The sequence below is a fragment of the Pseudophryne corroboree genome, chromosome 1 (assembly GCF_028390025.1).
Source record: "Pseudophryne corroboree isolate aPseCor3 chromosome 1, aPseCor3.hap2, whole genome shotgun sequence".
In the NCBI taxonomy this organism is placed as follows: Eukaryota; Metazoa; Chordata; class Amphibia; order Anura; family Myobatrachidae; genus Pseudophryne; species Pseudophryne corroboree.
Window position 1 is genome coordinate 92,017,083 of NC_086444.1, and position 21,664 is coordinate 92,038,746.

Below are 21,664 nucleotides of genomic sequence, written 5' to 3' on the forward strand. Positions count from 1 at the left end.
GAATGAGGGCCATGGTTTGGAGAGAGCAAGACTGGTTCATAATTATATATTGTATTTTTAGGTCAGTGTATCAGTAAAGCGCTGGTATGTAACGGGGACCATGACTGTGAAGAAGACAGCTATGACGAGGCTAACTGTGACGTGCGTGCCAAAGTTTGTGACACCGATAAATATGCTCCCAATACAGAAAAGACTGGATTAGGGTAAGGTACTTTGTAATTCTGTCTGTGAGTGGCACAGGGCCTAATTCAGCATGGAAATCTGCTGCTGCAGCGTTGACATGCTGAAGCCCTGTGAAGTGTGCACACACGCAGAAGCTGCACTGCGTGTGTGCACACAGCGAAATGTGATGGCATTTCATTTGTGCGAATGCCTCTGCCTGATTAACAGACAGAGGTGTTCGCGAAGCGCGAGGGGGCGTCGCGGTGGTGATCCAAAGATGGCGGGTTACCGTCTGCCTCAGCAGCTAGGCTGTGTATGCAGAGGGCAACCCTAAACATGCGAAAGCATCGCCGTCGTGTTATGCTTTCGAGCGCATGATTGCGGGGGATGGGGAGGAGGGTCCGGCAAGCGGGGTGGACTTGGCTGTGCTGGGCGTCCCCCCGCATGTCAGTGTAATGGATTGTAGCTGTGCGATTTTTTTTCACATCTACGATCCATGCTGAATTAGGCACACTCACAAAGTGCACCACCACAATGTTACATCGACAAGCTAATACAGCAAGACTGACACTAGTGAAACATATACACATAACTAGAATAAAGTGCTGTTGTAGTAACCTTAGATAAAGAGACAGACAACCTCTGTATGGCATTGCAGAGAAATGCCTACCACAGTTTTATGATCAAAGGGTAGAAATATTAAACCTTTAGAGAGAGATAAAGTACCAGTACCAGGCACTAACTGTATGCTGGGTCCTAGACCTGGAGCTAACCCCGTGTTACACCCTGATATGGATAATCACTACTGTAGCATCTCAAAGGGCAGCAGACACCATAGTAGCACCACATCATGCAGTAAATAAGATAAAATAGGGAAGGTAGGTTACTCATGTGTTTCCCTGTCTGACCTTCTGGTGACTGAGAGTCCTTTCACATGTGCATTAAAAGTGCTTATTTATTCTAAATTCCAATGTTACAAATCCACATAACATAGGTATCCATGTGTTAATATGCTCATTAAGAAGCTGATTCTGTTTTGGGAGCAAAGCAATAAAGGGGGTATCCTATTAGCCGCAATCAATTTTCTCCTGAATATAAAAAGGGATTTTTTTCGTGATTTTTGTCTGATGTTCCATTAAACACGTTTTTTTTTTCCTGGGAGAAATATGTTCCGTTTTCAGTCGATAGCACATGTATCCGGGATGTGTATCCGGACTCATGTGATACCGCGGCTCTGAGTTCTGCTTATCTGGGATTATACTTTGGGTAGCTGAGGGACCCGACGTATAATCCCAGATCAGTGTCAGGTATCAGGGCTGACGAGGGACTTCGGCTGCGGCTACAGACACAGCAGTCTGCTGCTGCTGCTGGGGTTGTGGATGCAGTCAATTACTTAGGTAAATGTGTTCCATAAGGTATTGTTTGTGTTGGAAAATGAATAAAGCCTTTTGTCCTTTCAACTCTTCTAGTTTTGATATCATCACCCGAAAACCAAAGAGCAGTGTCATTCACACAAAAAGTTTTGGGGGGCAATGTCGCAAAGTATTCAGCGGTGACAGCAGAGAATTCTTCAGGTTAAGTGACAATGTCCTCACCTACACATTTAAGGTATTTGTTTTTCAGTAAATATTTACTAGAGATGTGCGGGTTTGGATTTACCCGGATTTAACGGATCTCAAAATGCCACCTTATTAGGTGTTTTGGATAGCCAATCAGAAAAATTCAGATAAATCCGAGCTCATGTTTATTTTTGGATGCTTTGCTACGAGAAGAGGAGACAAAAATTAATTGCTAGCTTACATTGATCAGTTGGTGTGTGACATTTGTACATCTGTGTGCGACTGAGTCTGAACCTGTGTAAGAAAGGCTCCGATGCAGCGGCTGCAGCTTTTCCCCACGCTGAGTTCCATTGTGCTTCATCTGCAACTTTGGGGGTCATTCCGAGTTGATCACTCGCTAGCAGTTTTTAGCAGCCGTGCAAATGCTATGCCGCCGCCCACTGGGAGTGTATTTTAGCTTAGCAGAAGTGCGAACGTTTTTATCGCAAAGCGCCTGCAAAAATTTTTTTTGTAGTTTCAGAGTAGCTCAAAACCTACTCAGCGCTTGCGATCACTTCAGACTATTCAGTTCCGGATTTGACGTCACAATCCCGCCCAGCGTTTGCCCAGAAACGCCTGCGTTTTCCCTGGCACGCCTGCGTTTTTCCGAACACTCCCTGAAAACGGTCAGTTGCCACCCAGAAACGCCCATTTCATGTCTATCACACTGCGGCAACCAGTGCGACTGAAATAAAGCGCTAGACCCTTTGCAAAACTACATCGTTCGTTGTGCCCATTCATCGCGCATACGCATGCGCAGAACTGCTGTTTTTTAGCCTGATCACTGCGCTGCGAGCAAATGCAGCCAGCGATCAACTCAGAATGACCACCTTTGTACGTATGTTATACAAATTCCTGTGCCATTAATGCATTGTTGCAGCCCAGCATCTCTGCTACACTCCGAGTAGCTTTTTGGTGCGTCTTTGATGTAACATATACCCCTTTCACACCACAGAAATAAACTGGTATCGACCCGGTATATTGCCAGGTCGACACGGGCCGCTGCGCAGTGTGAAAGGGTCTCTCCAAAAATCCAAGGTCGACTGACTCGGTAATTCAACCTGAGTTATAAGAAGGGTTATTCCCGGGTTACTACCGAGTCAGGCGCAGTGTGAACGGGTTACCCGGTATCCGTTCACTGCATAGGGAGAGGCGGCGCAGAGATGATGTCATCTCACATTGCCACCTCTGCCCCCGATGCCGGCTCCGTCCCTGGATAGCAACCCGATTGCAGTGTATAGGGTTTCAATCCCGGGTCCCACCCGGGCAGGACCCGTTTATGATTCCTGTGTGGGACCCAGCATTGCGTTGTGAAAGGGTTATTAGATATTAAATTTAAAGACAAGTACCATATGCTACTCCTCTCGGAGAGTCTCAGTTGCGCCTGACATCTTGCGCGGTGCGATGGATAACCAGTAGGTGAGAGCACATCTGTATCAGTTGAATCTCCACTTGTAACTGAGGAAATGGTACTGGGCTGGGATGGTGAAGCGGTCTCACGTAGGTGACGTTCAGGGAGGGTGTGGTGATGAAAGTGATGATTATCATAATTTTTTATTTATGTGGAGCCACAATAAACAAATTGGGGGGGGAAAAACGGTCTTAACGCAATATGGGAGCACATACGGCAGACAAAATGCTGATGCCGGAATCCTGACACTGCTAGGAATGCGGGCCGCTGGAGACGAAAGCGTCCCGGGGAGGGGAGAAGGGGAGGTTAGGTTTAGGCTGCAGGGGGAGGGTTATGTTTAGGCTGCAGGGAGGGGTGGTTAGGTTAAGGCACTCCTGAGGAGGGTTAGGGTTAGGCTGTGGAAGGAGAAGGAATTAGGGTTAGGTTGCGGGGGAGGGTTAGTTTTAGGCTACGGGAAGACAGGGTTAGGGGGGCATTGGGGAAAGGTAAGTATACTTACCTTGACTTCCAAGATAGTCATTTAAGGTCTACTTCCTTCACAGGCCCAAAAGAAGGTGCCTGAATACCTGTAGCTATCAATACAATATTTAAGTCCCATAGCTCTATAGGATGCCTATATGGTGGTTATATGTGTAAAAGCTATCATTTTATTATAGAATTTAATATGAACTATATACTAAAATACAGCTCAACAATATAGACATTATGACATATACCACAAAACTGTGGTAATGATGAAAAGAAAAAATGGATAACCTACCGAATGGAAGGGGGGAAGATGAAGCATGAAGAGGCAACCAGGAGACTGAGCTCCGAGACAGTGGACATAACCTTGGACCAGGAAAATGTCCAGCATATTGATACATAATAATTGTTGGAGAATATTTTGAGCAGAGCACCAAGAGGGTCCCTGGTGGTCTCAGCTGGTGAGCTGAGTAAAGGGGTTTCTAGTTCAAGAAGCAACAGCAGATGAGGTGGATGAATGTAGGACTTCTTTATATACTAACTAACACTGGATGTTGGCGAGACCTGACCAGAGGCATGAGGTCTAACCCACCGGTGGTTTTCACCAGTGACCCCCTCCTATGGGGATTTGGGCTTCGCGGCATCCAGCAAGCAGGTTGCGGCCCTCTGGACAGGTACCCAGTAGTTATAGAGGAACTGGAAGGAAAATATACTAGAGATATCTGGAAATAGTTGGTATTTGCAGATATCTGGGAATGAATAGTTATGAATACAAGACTGCTGAAGATAACTATTGAGATCTGCACTATTGGCCACTTGAGACAGTCAATATTATACGATGATGAGAATTATAGAGATAACCGATGGTAGACGAAACTTGAGAAATCAATGGTATTCGATACTGGAATTAACCAAGGACACTCAGTACTTGAGAACACTGAAGAAGTAATCGAAGTTAGTTGATGCTGGAAATAACCAATGACACTCAGTACTTGAGAACACCGAAGAAGTAATTGATGTTAATCGATGTTGGAGACAACCGATGGCACTCGGCACTAGAGAACACTGAAGAAATTATCGATGCTGAAGAACTCTTGAGATAACCAATAGCAATCCGTACTTGAGAACTCTGAAGAAATAGTCGATGCTGAAGGCCTCTGGAGATAACTGATAACAATCGGTACTTGAGAACACTAAAGAAGTATTCGATGTTTGATCGATTTTGGAGATAACCTATAGCAATCGGTACTTGAGAACTCTGAAGAAATAGTCGATGCTGAAGAACTCTGGAGATAGCCAGTGGCACTAGACACCGGACAACATGTGGAGACACAGAAGGGTGCCTCGAAATGCAGATTACACACACACTGGAACCACAGACTGTCTCCCCCCCCCCCCCCCCCCCACACACACACTGGAACTGCAGACTGCCCCTCCCCCCCACACACACTTAGACTGCCCCCCCCCCATGCACACTCAGACTGCAGACTGTCCCCTCTTCCCACACACACAATTGGACTGCAGACTGCCCCCCCACACACACCCACACCATACCCTCCAAAATTTTACACATAAAAATCGATACAATTTAGAAAATGGGGCTTGGCCATGTACAAAGGGGTCGTGGCCACGCCCCTTTCCTTATACTTTTAATGGAAGTTTGGAGAGCCAAAAAATAAAATCAGTACAGACCATAAAAAAAAAGGTACTGTACCTGCCAAAAAGGTACAGTTGGAGGGTATGACACACACTGGGACTGCTCCCTCCTCCCACACACACACTGGGACTGCAGACTGACCCCTCACCCCACACACACTCGAAATGCAGATTTCACACACACTAGAACCGCAGACTGTCTCCCCCCACACACACACTGGGACTGCAGACTGCCCCCTTTCCCCCACACACACAAGCACTGGGACTGCAGACTGCGCCCCCCCCCCCCCCCCCCCTTCCTCCCACGCACTGGGACTGCAGACTGCCCCCCCCCCCTCCCCACACACACACACACTGGGACTGCAGACTGCCCCCTCCCCCCTTCCTCCCACGCACTGGGACTGCAGACTCCACCCCCCCCCCCCCCCCCTCCCGGGGGGAGGGCAGTCTGCAGTCCCAGTGAGAACAGCCTGAGAGGAGCTGCTCCCCTACATGCCAGCAGCCAGCCTCTCTGGGCCAGATGTACTAAGCTTGAAAAGTGATAAATATCACTGTGATAAAGTACCAGCCAATCGGCTCCTAACTGTCATTTTTCAAACACAGCCTGTGACATGGCAGTTAGGAGCCGATTGGCTGGTACTTTATCACAGTGATATTTATCACTTTTCAGGCTTAGTACATCTCCCCCAGTGTGTACGCAATAGAGGCAGCCGCACAGTGAGTCACAGATACTGCCTGAGGCTGTGCTCCAAACACATAAAATAAAATTATATTAAAAAAAAAACGGTCAGGTGCTGAGGGATAGATCAGTGGCTAGGGGGGGTTTCCAGGTACTCGGACCTCCCTGCGTGCGCCTATGACTTCACTGCAGTTTTCTTTCCTTTAGATAGGGAGAAGAGGGGAAAAAGTTATTTTCTCCAGTGAAAATGCTACTGAAAATATGTTTCTATGTTTACTATTTAGAGCCCTTTGCTATTACAGGTTGAGTATCCCTTATCCACTGTATTGTGTCCACACCCATAAGCTAGCCTGGGCAGAGGACAGTGACAGAGCAGAGGGGTACTACCTACACAGGTGCCTCACATCACATGCTCCGTGACATGGGGATACGCCAGGAACTCGTGACATTACAGACATCTCATTGTTAATTATTAGTATAGATAATATGAAATAAATCTATGAGTTACAAAGATATCTGGATATTGTCATTATATAGGTATAATATACTGTAAACAGTCAAACATATAACAAACTGCCAATATACAGTTTACACTAAGCATTGTTTGTATTGTTTCATCCTCTCATTTTCCAACATTTTTCTTAAAGGTACAAGCAAAGAATGATTTTAGCTATGACTTCTATGAAAGCAAATGGTCCTATGCGAAAGACACGGAAAGACGCGTGCGGTCTGACTACGGTGAAAGAAGCGATGATACAGATTCTCAAACATATACACATGACAAGGTAAGGAAAATACTGTGAGTTTCTCGAATATGGATCTACATGGTTGTATCACATGCAGTTACTGCGCACAGCTGGGTCGCTTCGACCTTTGTACATCACACTATACTGTACATTTTCTAAATGAATGTCAGTGTGACCTCTTTACGGGATGGTATTGGGGTTCCGGCACTTGGATGCCAGCAGCCAAAATACAGACAGCATCATTCCAATGCTCATGATCCCGACACCCAGGGCCGGATTAAGGCTGGTGGGGGCCCAGGGCAATGGAGGTTATGGGGGACCCTACTACTTACATTGCTGGCAAAGCCCAGCCCCCCCCTCCCACCCCTCGGCTGCACACCTGCAAGGGACATATTCTAGGCCTACTAATTTTAAACATTTGGGATCCCCATTGTGAACCTCATCATAATGTTTAGAGACACTATGTGTCTGGATGCGATTCATAATGTTTCTTCTATGTTCTAAAGGTATCCGGACTCCAGGTCGACAACAAAAAGGTCGACACACCTTAGCTCGACACCAATTGGTCGACACACCTTAGGTCGACATGGACAAAAGGTCGACAGGAACAAAGTCGACATGTAAAAAGGTCGACATGAGTTTTTCACAATTTTTTCCTTTTTTGGAACCTTTTCATACTTAACGATCCATGTGGTCTACGATTGGAACGGTAATCTGTGCCGAGCGAAGCGGAGCGGAGCGAAGGCACCATGCCCGAAGCATGGCGAGCGAAGCGGTGCACTAATTGGGGTTCCCGGTCACTCTACGAAGAAAACGACACCAAAAAAACATAAAAAACTCATGTCGACCTTTTTCCATGTCGACCTTGTTCCTGTTGACCTTTGTCCACGTCGACCTAAGGTGTGTCGACCAATTGGCGTCGACCTAAGGTGTTTCGACCTTTTTGTTGTCGACCTGGAGTCCCAGACCTGTTCTAAAAATCTCACTCTAAGTGTTCTTGTGGTACGTCCTACATATTTTTTATCACATCCACATATCAACAAATATATGACATAGGATGTGTCACAATTGATAAAACTTTTTATTTCAATTGATTTCTCAGTCTTGTCTAGATTTAATCTTTTTGTACGGTTTACTATATAGAATAAATGCTTAACATGTAACTATATAGTAAACCGTACAAAAAGAATACATTTAGACAAGACTGTTTTCTCTGGAGTACCACCATATTTCTCTCTGTGCAAGTAGGACACCGCGTTATAGTGAGGACCCCTAACACCGTGCCTGGTTTGAGAACTTTAAGACTCTCTCAAGGGACTACACCTCCAGCGGTTCATTGTGGTAAAAACTATCATTTGGGACTTTAATTCTTAGTCCAAAAACTCAAGTCTCTTTCACCAGTATACTTACCAGTTCAATTTATATAGGAACGGATCACACTAGAAAAGGCATTATTCATTTAAAGATATTGGCGAGTTTATGTGTTTTTTAATGTGTTTTTAAAATTGTGTTTAATTAAATTGTGATAAATTTTTCACTCAGTCCTGCTTATCATAAGTTATTTTACTAAGCGCTGCTATTTTTGTTTTCTGTATTTTATGTGTTTTTGGGTGTGACTATCCCAAATTTTTAGCAGCAGCATTAGAAATACAACACCTACCAGCGCCTGATCCTTTACCTTTGGTAAAATTTTCTTTTGCTATCTTACGTGACAGCCTGGACACAGAGGTATCCACTGTCGGCGGGGTTTCCCAGACCTTCCTATCCACTGTAGGGAAAGGGAATGAATTTAACACCCGTTTAGGGTTAATACATTTCTTGTCAGGATGCATCCATGCTGCCCTAGCCAGGGAATCTAATTCTTTAGAAACCGGGAAGGTTGCAGAGGACTTTGGCTTCACATTAAAATACAATTCCTCTGCCTGCTCTTTCTCCTTATTAGGGATATGAAGCAGCTCCCTAATGGCATAAATGAGGGCTTCAACACCCGGGGACTGGGAACAGGAGCAATTCTTGGTGCGGGCAAACAGTGCCTTCGCCCGGGCCGCAGTCATCCCGCAGGCACCGCCGCCTGCCCGCACCCCGCTCCACGGCTGCAGCAGACGCCGTGGGCTGTGTGGGCGTCCGCTGCAGCCGGATCCAGGGACAGACACTAGAGGTCAGTATTGACCTCTAGTGTCTGTGCGGCGCTGCTATGGGAGAGACGTCATGACGTCTCTCCCATAGAGAAGAGCCAGCGGACAGATGGAGCAGGAGCAGAAGCAGCGATCGGGAAGCAGGAGCGGGGCAGTGGTAAGTATTGGTTTTTTTTTTTTGTGTGTGTGTGTGTGTGTGTGTCAGAAATACTGGGGGCAAAGAAACGGGGCACAACTACTGTGGGCAAAGAAAGAGGGGGCACAACTGCGGGGGGCAAAGAAACGGGGCACAACTACTGGGGGCAAAGAAAGAGGGGGCACAACTGCTGGGGGCAAAGAAACGGGGCACAACTACTGGGGGCAAAGAAAGAGGGGGCACAACTACTGGGGGCAAAGAAACGAGGCACAACTACTGGGGGCAAAGAAAGAGGGGGCACAACTACTGGGTGCAAAGCAACAGGGGGCACAACTACTGAGGGCAAAGCAACAGGGTGCACAGTGACAGGGGGCACAATTACTAAGGGCAAATCAACTGGGGGCACAACTACTTGGGGCAAATCCGGGGGCACAGCTACTGGGAGCATAACTGTGGCCATGCCCCTCCCCTATGAGGCCACGCCACTATTTTTTTCCACACACAGACTGTTTTGCCGCCGGGGGGGGGGGAGGTGCGCCAGTGGAAACTTTCGCACTGGGCGCCACAAGGTGTAGAACCGGCCCTGACTGGGAATCATCCTCGTCCACCTCAGCCTCTCCTTCATCAAGCTCTGTTAGTTCAGAATCAGAGTCAGATTGTAACAATTGAGGGAAAGTGCATTTGTGAGAGAAAAAATAAGAATTTACTCACCGGTAATTCTATTTCTCGTAGTCCGTAGTGGATGCTGGGACTCCGTAAGGACCATGGGGAATAGCGGCTCCGCAGGAGACTGGGCACAACTATAAAGAAAGCTTTAGGTCTAACTGGTGTGCACTGGCTCCTCCCACTATGACCCTCCTCCAGACTTCAGTTAGGATACTGTGCCCGGAAGAGCTGACACAATAAGGAAGGATTTTGAATCCCGGGTAAGACTCATACCAGCTACACCAATCACACCGTATAACTCGTGATACAATACCCAGTTAACAGTATGAAATATAACTGAGCCTCTCAACAGATGGCTCAACAATAACCCTTAGTTAGGCAATAACTATATACAAGCATTGCAGACAATCCGCACTTGGGATGGGCGCCCAGCATCCACTACGGACTACGAGAAATAGATTTACCGGTGAGTAAAATCTTATTTTCTCTGACGTCCTAGTGGATGCTGGGAACTCCGTAAGGACCATGGGGATTATACCAAAGCTCCCAAACGGGCGGGAGAGTGCGGATGACTCTGCAGCACCGAATGAGCAAACTCTAGGTCCTCCTCAGCCAGGGTGTCAAACTTGTAGAATTTAGCAAACGTGTTTGACCCCGACCAAGTAGCTGCTCGGCAAAGTTGAAGAGCCGAGACCCCTCGGGCAGCCGCCCAAGAAGAGCCCACCTTCCTCGTGGAATGGGCTTTCACCGATTAAGGATGCGGCAGTCCAGCCGCAGAATGTGCAAGCTGAATCGTACTACAGATCCAGCGCGCAATAGTCTGCTTAGAAGCAGGTGCACCCAACTTGTTGGGCGCATACAGGATAAAGAGTGAGTCAGTCTTTCTGACTCCAGCTGTACTGGAAACATAGATTTTCAGGGCCCTGACTACGTCCAACAACTTGGAAGCCTCCAAGTCATTTGTAGCCGCAGGCACAACGATAGGTTGGTTCAGATGAAAAGCTGCTACCACTTTGGGGAGAAACTGGGGACGAGTCCTCAATTCTGCCCTATCCATATGGAAAATCTGATAAGGGCTTTTACATGACAAAGCCGCCAATTCTGATACACACCTGGCCGAAGCTAAGGCCAACAACATGACCACTTTAAACGTGAGATATTTCAAATCCACGGTTTTCAGTCGCTCAAACCAATGTGACTTTAGGAAATCCAACACCACGTTGAGATCCCAAGGTGCCACTGGAGGCACAAAAGGGGGCTGAATATGCAGCACTCCCTTAACAAAAGTTTGAACTTCAGGTAGTGAAGCCAGTTCTCTCTGGAAGAAAATCGATAGAGCCGAAATCTGGACCTTAATGGAACCCAATTTCAGGCCCATAGTCACCCCTGACTGTAGGAAGTGCAGGAAACGGCCCAGCTGAAATTCCTCCGTTGGGGCCTTCCTGGCCTCACACCACGCAACATATTTTCGCCATATGCGGTGATAATGGTTTGCGGTTACTTCTTTCCTAGCTTTAATCAGCATAGGAATGACTTCCTCCGGAATGCCCTTTTCCTTCAGGATCCGGTGTTCAACCGCCATGCCGTCAAACGCAGCCGCGGTAAGTCTTGGAACAGACAGGGCCCCTGCTGCAGCAGGTCTTGTCTGAGCGGTAGAGGCCATGGGTCCTCTGAGATAATTTCTTGAAGTTCCGGGTACCAAGCTCTTCTTGGCCAATCCGGAACAATGAGTATAGTTCTTACTCCTCTTCTCCGTATTATCCTCAGTACCTTTGGTATGAGAGGAAGAGGAAGAGGAGGAAACACATAAACCGACCGGTACACCCACGGTGTCACTAGAGCGTCCACAGCTATCGCCTGCGGGTCTCTTGACCTGGTGCAATACTTTTCTAGCTTTTTGTTTAGGCGGGACGCCATCATGTCCACCTGTGGCCTTTCCCAATGGTTTACAATCAGTTGGAAGACTTCTGGATGAAGTCCCCACTCTCCCGGGTGGAGGTCGTGCCTGCTGAGGAAGTCTGCTTCCCAGTTGTCCACTCCCGGAATGAACACTGCTGACAGTGCTAACACGTGATTTTCCGCCCATCGGAGAATCCTTGTGGCTTCTGCCATCGCCGTCCTGCTTCTCGTGCCGCCCTGTCGGTTTACATGGGTGACCGCCGTGATGTTGTCTGACTGGATCAGTACCGGCTGGTTTTGTAGCAGGGGTTTTGCCTGACTTAGGGCATTGTAAATGGCCCTTAGTACCAGAATATTTATGTGCAGGGAAGTCTCCTGACTTGACCATAGTCCTTGGAAGTTTCTTCCCTGTGTGACTGTCCCCCAGCCTGGAAGGCTGGCATCCGTGGTCACCAGGACCCAGTCCTGTATGCCGAATCTGCGGCCCTCTTGAAGATGAGCACTCTGCAGCCACCACAGCAGAGACACCCTTGTCCTTGGAGACAGGGTTATCAGCCGATGCATCTGAAGATGCGATCCGGACCACTTGTCCAACAGGTCCCACTGAAAGGTTCTTGCATGGAACCTGCCGAATGGAATTGCTTCGTAAGAAGCTACCATCTTTCCCAGGATCCGCGTGCAGTGATGCACCGACACCTGTTTTGGTTTTAGGAGGCCTCTGACTAGAGATGACAGCTCCTTGGCCTTCTCCTCCGGGAGAAACACTTTTTTCTGTTCTGTGTCCAGAACCATCCCCAGGAACAGAAGACGTGTCGTAGGGACCAGCTGCGACTTTGGAATGTTTAGAATCCAGCCGTGCTGTTGTAGCACCTCCCGAGATAGTGCTACCCCGACCAACAACTGCTCTCTGGACCTCGCCTTTATCAGGAGATCGTCCAAGTACGGGATAATTAAAACTCCCTTCTTTCGAAGGAGTATCATCATTTCGGCCATTATCTTGGTAAAGACCCTCGGAGCCGTGGATAGACCGAACGGCAACGTCTGGAATTGGTAATGACAATCCTGTACCACAAATCTGAGGTACTCCTGGTGAGGATGGTAAATGGGGAGATGCAGGTAAGCATCCTTGATGTCCAGTGATACCAAGTAATCCCCCTCGTCCAGGCTTGTAATAACCGCCCTGAGCGATTCCATCTTGAACTTTAATTTTTTTATATATGTGTTCAAGGATTTCAAATTTAAAATGGGTCTCACCGAACCGTCCGGTTTCGGTACCACAAGCATTGTGGAATAGTAACCCCGTCCTTGTTGAAGTAGGGGTACCTTTACTATCACCTGTTGTGAATACAGCTTGTGAATTGCCTGTAACACTGCCTCCCTGCCTGAGGGAGTGGTTGGCAAGGCAGATTTGAGGAAACGGCGGGGGGGAGACGTCTCGAATTCCAGCTTGTACCCCTGAGATACTATCTGAAAAATCCAGGGATCCACCCGTGAGCGAGCCCACTAATTGCTGAAATATTTGAGACGGGCCCCCACCGTACCTGGCTCCGCCTGTGGAGCCCCAGCGTCATGCTGTGGACTTAGAGGAAGCGGGGGAGGACTTTTGCTCCTGGGAACTGGCTGTATGCTGCAGCTTTTTTCCCCTACCTCTGCCTCTGGGCAGAAAGGACGCGCCTTTAACCCGCTTGCCCCTATTGGGCCGAAAGGACTGTACCTGATAATACGGTGCTTTCTTTGGCTGTGAGGGAACATGGGGTAAAAATGTAGACTTCCCAGCTGTTGCTGTGGAAACGAGGTCCGAGAGACCATCCCCGAACAACTCCTCACCCTTATACGGCAGAACTTCCATGTGTCGTTTGGAATCTGCATCTCCTGTCCACTGCCGAGTCCATAACCCTCTCCTGGCAGAAATGGACATTGCACTAATTTTGGATGCCAGCCGGCAAATATCCCTCTGTGCATCCCTCATGTATAAAAGTGCGTCTTTTATATGCTCTACGGTTAGCAATATAGTGTCCCTGTCTAGGGTATCTATATTTTCTGACGGGGAATCTGACCATGCAGCTGCAGCACTGCACATCCATGCTGAAGCAATTGCTGGTCTCAGTATAACACCTGTGTGTGTATATATAGATTTCAGGATAGCCTCCTGCTTTCTATCAGCAGATTCCTTCAGGGCGGCCGTATCCGGAGACGGTAGTGCCACCTTCTTTGACAAGCGTGTGAGCGCTTTATCCACTCTAGGGGATGTTTCCCAACGTGACCTATCCTCTGGCGGGAAAGGGTACGCCATTAGTAACCTCTTAGAAATTACCAGCTTCATATCAGGGGAAGCCCACGCTTCTTCACACACTTCATTTAACTGCTCAGATGGAGGAAAAGCTACTGGTAGTTTTTTCTCTCCAAACATAATACCCTTTTTTGTGGTACCGGGGGTAACATCAGAAATGTGCAACACATTTTTCATTGCCTCAATCATGTAACGTGTGGCCCTACTGGAAGTTACATTAGTCTCATCGTCGTCGACACTGGAGTCAGTATCCGTGTCGACATCTGTGTCTGCCATCTGAGGTAGCGGGCGTTTTAGAGCCCCTGATGGCTTTTGAGACGCCTGGGCAGGCACAGGCTGAGAAGCCGGCTGTCCCACATTAGGTATGTCGTCAAACCTTTTATGCAAGGAGTCGACACTGTCGCGTAATTCCTTCCACAGCACCATCCACTCAGGTGTCGACCCTGCAGGGGGTGACATCACATTTACAGGCATCTGCTCCGCCTCCACATAAGCCTCCTCATCAAACATGTTGACACAGCCGTACCGACACACCGCAGACACACAGGGAATGCTCTGACAGAGGACAGGACCCCACAAAGCCCTTTGGGGAGACAGAGAGAGAGTATGCCAGCACACACCAGAGCGCTATATAACACAGGGATCCCACTATAAATGAGTGTTTTCCCTTATAGCTACTTTTTATATATCTATATATATATATCTATATATATATATATATATATATATCCTGCGCCTAAATTTAGTGCCCCCCCTCTCTTTTTTACCCTTCTGTAGGTTTCAGACTGCAGGGGAGAGCCAGGGAGCTTCCTTCCAGCGGAGATGTGAGGGAAAAATGGCGCCAGTGTGCTGAGGGAGATGACCCCGCCCCTTTTCCGGCGGACTTCTCCCGCTTTTTCTGGAATACTGGCAGGGGTATTTTTACATCTATATAGCCTCTAGGACTATATATGATGTAGATTTGCCAGCCAAGGTGTCATATATTGCCCTCAGGGCGCCCCCCCCAGTGCCCTGCACCCATCAGTTTGAGGTGTACATGAGGAGCAATGGCGCACAGCTGCAGTGCTGTGCGCTACCTTGGTGAAGACCGAAGTCTTCTGCCGCCGATTTTCCGGACCATCTTCATGCTTCTGGCTCTGTAAGGGGGACGGCGGCGCGGCTCCGGGAACGAACACCAAGGTCGGGTCCTGCGGTCGATCCCTCTGGAGCTAATGGTGTCCAGTAGCCTAAGAAGCCCAAACTACCACCTGTTAGGTAGGTTCGCTTCTTCTCCCCTTAGTCCCTCGCTGCAGTGAGTCTGTTGCCAGCAGATCTCACTGTAAAATAAAAAACCTAAATATACTTTCTTTCTAGGAGCTCAGGAGAGCCCCTAGTGTGCATCCAGCTCAGCCGGGCACAAGATTCTAACTGAAGTCTGGAGGAGGGTCATAGTGGGAGGAGCCAGTGCACACCAGTTAGACCTAAAGCTTTCTTTATAGTTGTGCCCAGTCTCCTGCGGAGCCGCTATTCCCCATGGTCCTTACGGAGTCCCAGCATCCACTTAGGACGTCAGAGAAACAGGGGGGGCTGAAGAGCCTGTCTGTGGTCAGCAGCAGTTACCATAAATGTGTCCATAGTTTGTTTCAGGGTTTGCCTGTCCTGCTTAGCCGTAGCTAACTCTGAATGAATATTTGAAATCATAGTATTAAATGATTGCATCCACTTTGGTGCCTGCATATCACTACCTTGTGAAGGAACTGAGCATTGGGTACACATAAGAGACCCCTGTGAGGAAGATGTAAACCTAGCCTTGCATAAAGTACACACAGACCTATTCGTAGACATGCTTGAGTAGAAACACACAGATTAGTATGAAAACACAGTGCAGTGTTAGTGAGATTTGCACACTAACCCAGACTACCCCGAAAGGAGTGACACAGAGAGAATTTGGAACCAGCGCAGTACACCACAGACTGAGCAGCGCCCCGCTGGGTGACCTTTGAGTGTAATTTTTCACACAGCGGTAGAAACACTGGTTATGAGCTCCTCCCTTCACTATAACCCCCTGGTACGAGTTACAATGGTGATTCAGTGGGTCCTGGAGGAGCAGTCTCCGCGTGCAGCCTGTGCAGCAGCAGGAAATTACGCCATTTGGCTTCTGGTCCCGCTCTCCGGGAAACCCCGCCCCCATAATGTTGCGTGGTCCCTGCATTACTTTTATACTGGCTTTCTTCATAATAAGTGTGAAAATGAGAGTATACAACCCCCGTTCACTGCTACCAGTCTGGGCACTCAGTGTGTACCTCATGCCGCCATGATGCACCAGGGATCCGCTAACCAGGTCCCCGGTGTAACACTCACCGCACTGCATCTGTCTTCGGCATCTGTTATGGGGTGGCGGCATGCTGCCGGCGTGGGCTCACCCTCTGGGAGTGTGAGAACATCACCTCAGAAGCTCAGTGTCCTGTCAGTTGGGATGAAGAACCCTTAACTCTTAGGAAGTTGGTTCGGTCTCCCCCTTAAATCCCACAACGCAGGCAGACTGGTTGCCAAACCAGTGTGCCTGAAAATAATGAACTCAATTTCTGAAGAAAACTCTCTGGAGAGCAACAGAATGCACCCGGCTCCTTGGGCACATTTTCTAAACTGAGTCTGCTAGGAGGGGCATAGAGGGGAGGAGCCAGCACACACTGTTAGTTTCTTAAAGTGCCAGGCTACAGTGGACCCGATCTATACCCCATGGTAATATTCCCCAGTGTCCACTAGGACGTTAGAGAAAAATAGTTACCATCGGTTATAGCCCATCGATGAGTTCAAATCATCGATGGTCGATGGCCATCCCTATGTTTCAGATGTATTAAATGAAGACAAACACTGCATGCTAGTTCCAAGTAGTCATGTTGAACAAGGCAGCCTGGACAGGAAGTCACACCCCCATCACAAGCAGCTACATCTATATAACTCACATGGCAACACTAGGTTAGATTAACATTACACAAACATCTTCCTTTTTTTTTTTTTTTTTTATGCTGCAGATATAACATAACTAACAATGCTAACAATGTCCTCCATTACTTTGTTTATTTTGAAACTATAAATCAAGTCTGTCAGGTGGCCGTGAATGACGGCCACTACGAGTAAAAACAGGAAGTTGAGTCGGAGATGAAGTTCGTTGGGCAGGAGTCTGTATAACTCTAGCGGGTGATAATGATGGACTGCCATCTGGAATGTCTGCATGTTCCATGTTCTCATTTTCTCCAAATTCAGGTATAACAATCTGTGGCCTTTCAAATTCCTGATTCACCATTGGCGCAACCGGCTCCATAATCAAGCCAGGAACGGAATGCCCAACATTCTCATGTAGTATTGTCCCTTCAGCTACTCGCAAATCCACACGATTGCGTCTGTACAAATTACCTTCCACATCCACAAGATATGAGCGTGGTGCAACCTTGCGCACACAGGTACCAAGTCTCCAACGGCCTGTGCGATCTCCAGGAAGGGGCTTCATGCGAATTGGCTCACCAATAGCAAGTTCAGGCAACTCCTTAGAAGATTTATCATACCCCAGCTTAGAAATCTGCTTCCTCTGCTGTAGCAATTTAGGCACACCTTGGACTACACTCGGATAGAGCAAAGTGCTGGCTACTGGTAAAGATGTCTTAAGTCTCCTTGACATCAGACGCTGTGCAGGACTAGTCCCAATGCCCTCGTGGGTGTATTTCTCCAATGTAATATGGCCTTCCATTGGTCTGTATTATCACTGCTAGCTTTTTTGCACAAATTCTTTACTATCTTAACTGCAGACTCAGCTTTACCATTCGATTTTGGATAACGTGGGGATGAAGTAACATGCTCAAACTCCCATTCAGAGGCAAATCGTCTAAATTGTTCACATGCAAACTGTGGTCCATTGTCAGAGATCACTCTTTCAGGCTGGCCATAATGTGCAAATTGTGCCTTGCAGTGCTTTATTGTAGTCTCAGATGATAAGTCTGGGAGAAGCTCAATTTCCCAAAAATCAGAATAATGGTCCACTATTAACAGAAAGTCTTTGCCTGCATAAGTAAATAAATCCATGCTCACAATCTGCCATGGACGCACTGGTATCTCATGTGACATCATAGGTTCTTTCTGTTGTGCATGAGCATATTCATTGCATGCCGAGCAGTTACCAACATAGTTCTTAATCTCACTTTGCATGTTAGGCCAGTACAATGTATCTCTTGCTTGTCTGTAGCATGCATCACCCCCAAGATGGCTGGAATGTATGCGTGCCAGCATCTCGGATCTTAAAGATTTTGGTATGATGACTCTTGGCCCTTTGTACAAAATGCCATTCTGTACGCTGATCTCATCTCTAAATGACCAATAGTCCCTCACTATGATTGGTGTCTCTTCTTTTGAGTCCGGCCATCCAGCCAGTACAATAGACTTCAAAATCTGCAGGCTCTCATCAGTCATGGTGTGCTGCTGAACCTGCTACAGTCGCCGATCAGTGACATTCAGATAATCTGCCTGGTTAATCTTTGCAAAGTCAGTCATTACCGGATGCATGGTGCACACTGTGTGATAACTCTGAGCTGCTCCAGAACTCCCATCCATAGCTATTGCTCTACTAAGAGTGTCACTGATATACATCTCAGGGCCTGGCTTGTAGGTGACACAGAGATTGTAATGCTGTAATGTTAACATCATACTCTGAAGTCTTTTAGGTGCACACAGAAGAGGCTTTTTAAAGATGGCAATTAGTGGTTTATGATCAGTCTCCACTGTGATCACGTCCCGGCCGTATAGAAAATAATGAAAACGGGAACAAGCAAAGACAATGCTCAAGCACTCCTTTTCAATTTGTGCATAATTCTGCTCAGTTGGAGTCAATGCTCTTGAAGCAAATGCAACTGGTTGTCCTTCTTGCATCAAGCAACATCCCAGTCCAGTTTTACTCGAATCACTTTGTACAGTTACTGGCTTGGTAACATCATAATACTTCAGCACAGGTGTAACTGTGACCAAATGCTTTATTTCCTCCACAGCTTTATCATGCTTTGGAAGCCAGTGCCATATCGATTCTCTGTCCAGAAGCCTGCGCAGGGGTTCACATACCTCTGAGAGGCGAGGCATAAATTTGGCCAAATATGTCACAAACCCAATCAAACGTTGCACAGACTTTACATCAGTGGGCTTTGGCATTTCCAAGACAGCTCTAACTTTTTCAGGGTCAACTTTCAAACCTTCAGAGGACAGGATATTAGAGATGAGCGCCTGAAATTTTTCGGGTTTTGTGTTTTGGTTTTGGGTTCGGTTCCGCGGCCGTGTTTTGGGTTCGACCGCGTTTTGGCAAAACCTCACCGAATTTTTTTTGTCGGATTCGGGTGTGTTTTGGATTCGGGTGTTTTTTTCAAAAAACACTAAAAAACAGCTTAAATCATAGAATTTGGGGGTCATTTTGATCCCAAAGTATTATTAACCTCAAAAACCATAATTTACACTCATTTTCAGTCTATTCTGAATACCTCACACCTCACAATATTATTTTTAGTCCTAAAATTTGCACCGAGGTCGCTGTGTGAGTAAGATAAGCGACCCTAGTGGCCGACACAAACACCGGGCCCATCTAGGAGTGGCACTGCAGTGTCACGCAGGATGTCCCTTCCAAAAAACCCTCCCCAAACAGCACATGACGCAAAGAAAAAAAGAGGCGCAATGAGGTAGCTGTGTGAGTAAGATTAGCGACCCTAGTGGCCGACACAAACACCGGGCCCATCTAGGAGTGGCACTGCAGTGTCACGCAGGATGTCCCTTCCAAAAAACCCTCCCCAAACAGCACATGACGCAAAGAAAAAAAGAGGCTTTTTACTGATATTTGGTGTTTTGGATTTGACATGCTCTGTACTATGACATTGGGCATCGGCCTTGGCAGACGACGTTGCTGGCATTTCATCGTCTCGGCCATGACTAGTGGCAGCAGCTTCAGCACGAGGTGGAAGTGGATCTTGATCTTTCCCTAATTTTGGAACCTCAACATTTTTGTTCTCCATATTTTAATAGGCACAACTAAAAGGCACCTCAGGTAAACAATGGAGATGGATGGATTGGATACTAATATACAATTATGGACGGGCTGCCGAGTGCCGACACAGAGGTAGCCACAGCCGTGAACTACCGCACTGTACTGTGTCTGCTGCTAATATATAGACTGGTTGATAAAGAGATAGTATACTCGTAACTAGTATGTATGTATAAAGAAAGAAAGAAAAACCACGGTTAGGTGGTATATACAATTATGGACGGGCTGCCGAGTGCCGACACAGAGGTAGCCACAGCCGTGAACTACCGCACTGTACTGTGTCTGCTGCTAATATATAGACTGGTTGATAAAGAGATAGTATACTCGTAACTAGTATGTATGTATAAAGAAAGAAAAAAAAACCACGGTTAGGTGGTATATACAATTATGGACGGGCTGCCGAGTGCCGACACAGAGGTAGCCACAGCCGTGAACTACCGCACTGTACTGTGTCTGCTGCTAATATATAGACTGGTTGATAAAGAGATAGTATACTCGTAACTAGTATGTATGTATAAAGAAAGAAAAAAAAACCACGGTTAGGTGGTATATACAATTATGGACGGGCTGCCGAGTGCCGACACAGAGGTAGCCACAGCCGTGAACTACCGCACTGTACTGTGTCTGCTGCTAATATATAGACTGGTTGATAAAGAGATAGTATACTCGTAACTAGTATGTATGTATAAAGAAAGAAAAAAAAACCACGGTTAGGTGGTATATACAATTATGGACGGGCTGCCGAGTGCCGACACAGAGGTAGCCACAGCCGTGAACTACCGCACTGTACTGTGTCTGCTGCTAATATATAGACTGGTTGATAAAGAGATAGTATACTCGTAACTAGTATGTATGTATAAAGAAAGAAAAAAAAACCACGGTTAGGTGGTATATACAATTATGGACGGGCTGCCGAGTGCCGACACAGAGGTAGCCACAGCCGTGAACTACCGCACTGTACTGTGTCTGCTGCTAATATATAGACTGGTTGATAAAGAGATAGTATACTCGTAACTAGTATGTATGTATAAAGAAAGAAAAAAAAACCACGGTTAGGTGGTATATACAATTATGGACGGGCTGCCGAGTGCCGACACAGAGGTAGCCACAGCCGTGAACTACCGCACTGTACTGTGTCTGCTGCTAATATATAGACTGGTTGATAAAGAGATAGTATACTCGTAACTAGTATGTATGTATAAAGAAAGAAAAAAAAACCACGGTTAGGTGGTATATACAATTATGGACGGGCTGCCGAGTGCCGACACAGAGGTAGCCACAGCCGTGAACTACCGCACTGTACTGTGTCTGCTGCTAATATATAGACTGGTTGATAAAGAGATAGTATACTCGTAACTAGTATGTATGTATAAAGAAAGAAAAAAAAACCACGGTTCGGTGGTATATACAATTATGGACGGGCTGCCGAGTGCCGACACAGAGGTAGCCACAGCCGTGAACTACCGCACTGTACTGTGTCTGCTGCTAATATAGACTGGTTGATAAAGAGATAGTATACTACTAATATTATATACTGGTGGTCAGGTCGCTGGTCACTAGTCACACTGGCAGTGGCACTCCTGCAGCAAAAGTGTGCACTGTTTAATATTAATATAATATTATGTACTCCTGGCTTCTGCTATAACCTATAACTGGCACTGCAGTAGTGCTCCCCAGTCTCCCCCACAATTATAAGCTGTGTGAGCTGAGCAGTCAGACAGATATATAATATATATATAGATGATGCAGCACACTGGCCTGAGCCTGAGCAG

At 47.1% G+C, this 21,664-nt stretch overlaps 1 protein-coding gene across 1 annotated transcript in view; it reads left to right on the plus strand.

Annotated features, from left to right (window-relative positions):
• Positions 1–21,664, plus strand: part of C7 (complement C7) — a 217,261-nt gene that overhangs the window by 21,427 nt on the left and 174,170 nt on the right. Inside the window, exons 5-7 of the mRNA XM_063961404.1 lie at positions 62–203; positions 1,632–1,770; positions 6,619–6,756. Of these exons, the coding sequence (XP_063817474.1) occupies positions 62–203; positions 1,632–1,770; positions 6,619–6,756 (419 nt within the window). The remainder of the gene's footprint in view (positions 1–61; positions 204–1,631; positions 1,771–6,618; positions 6,757–21,664) is intronic.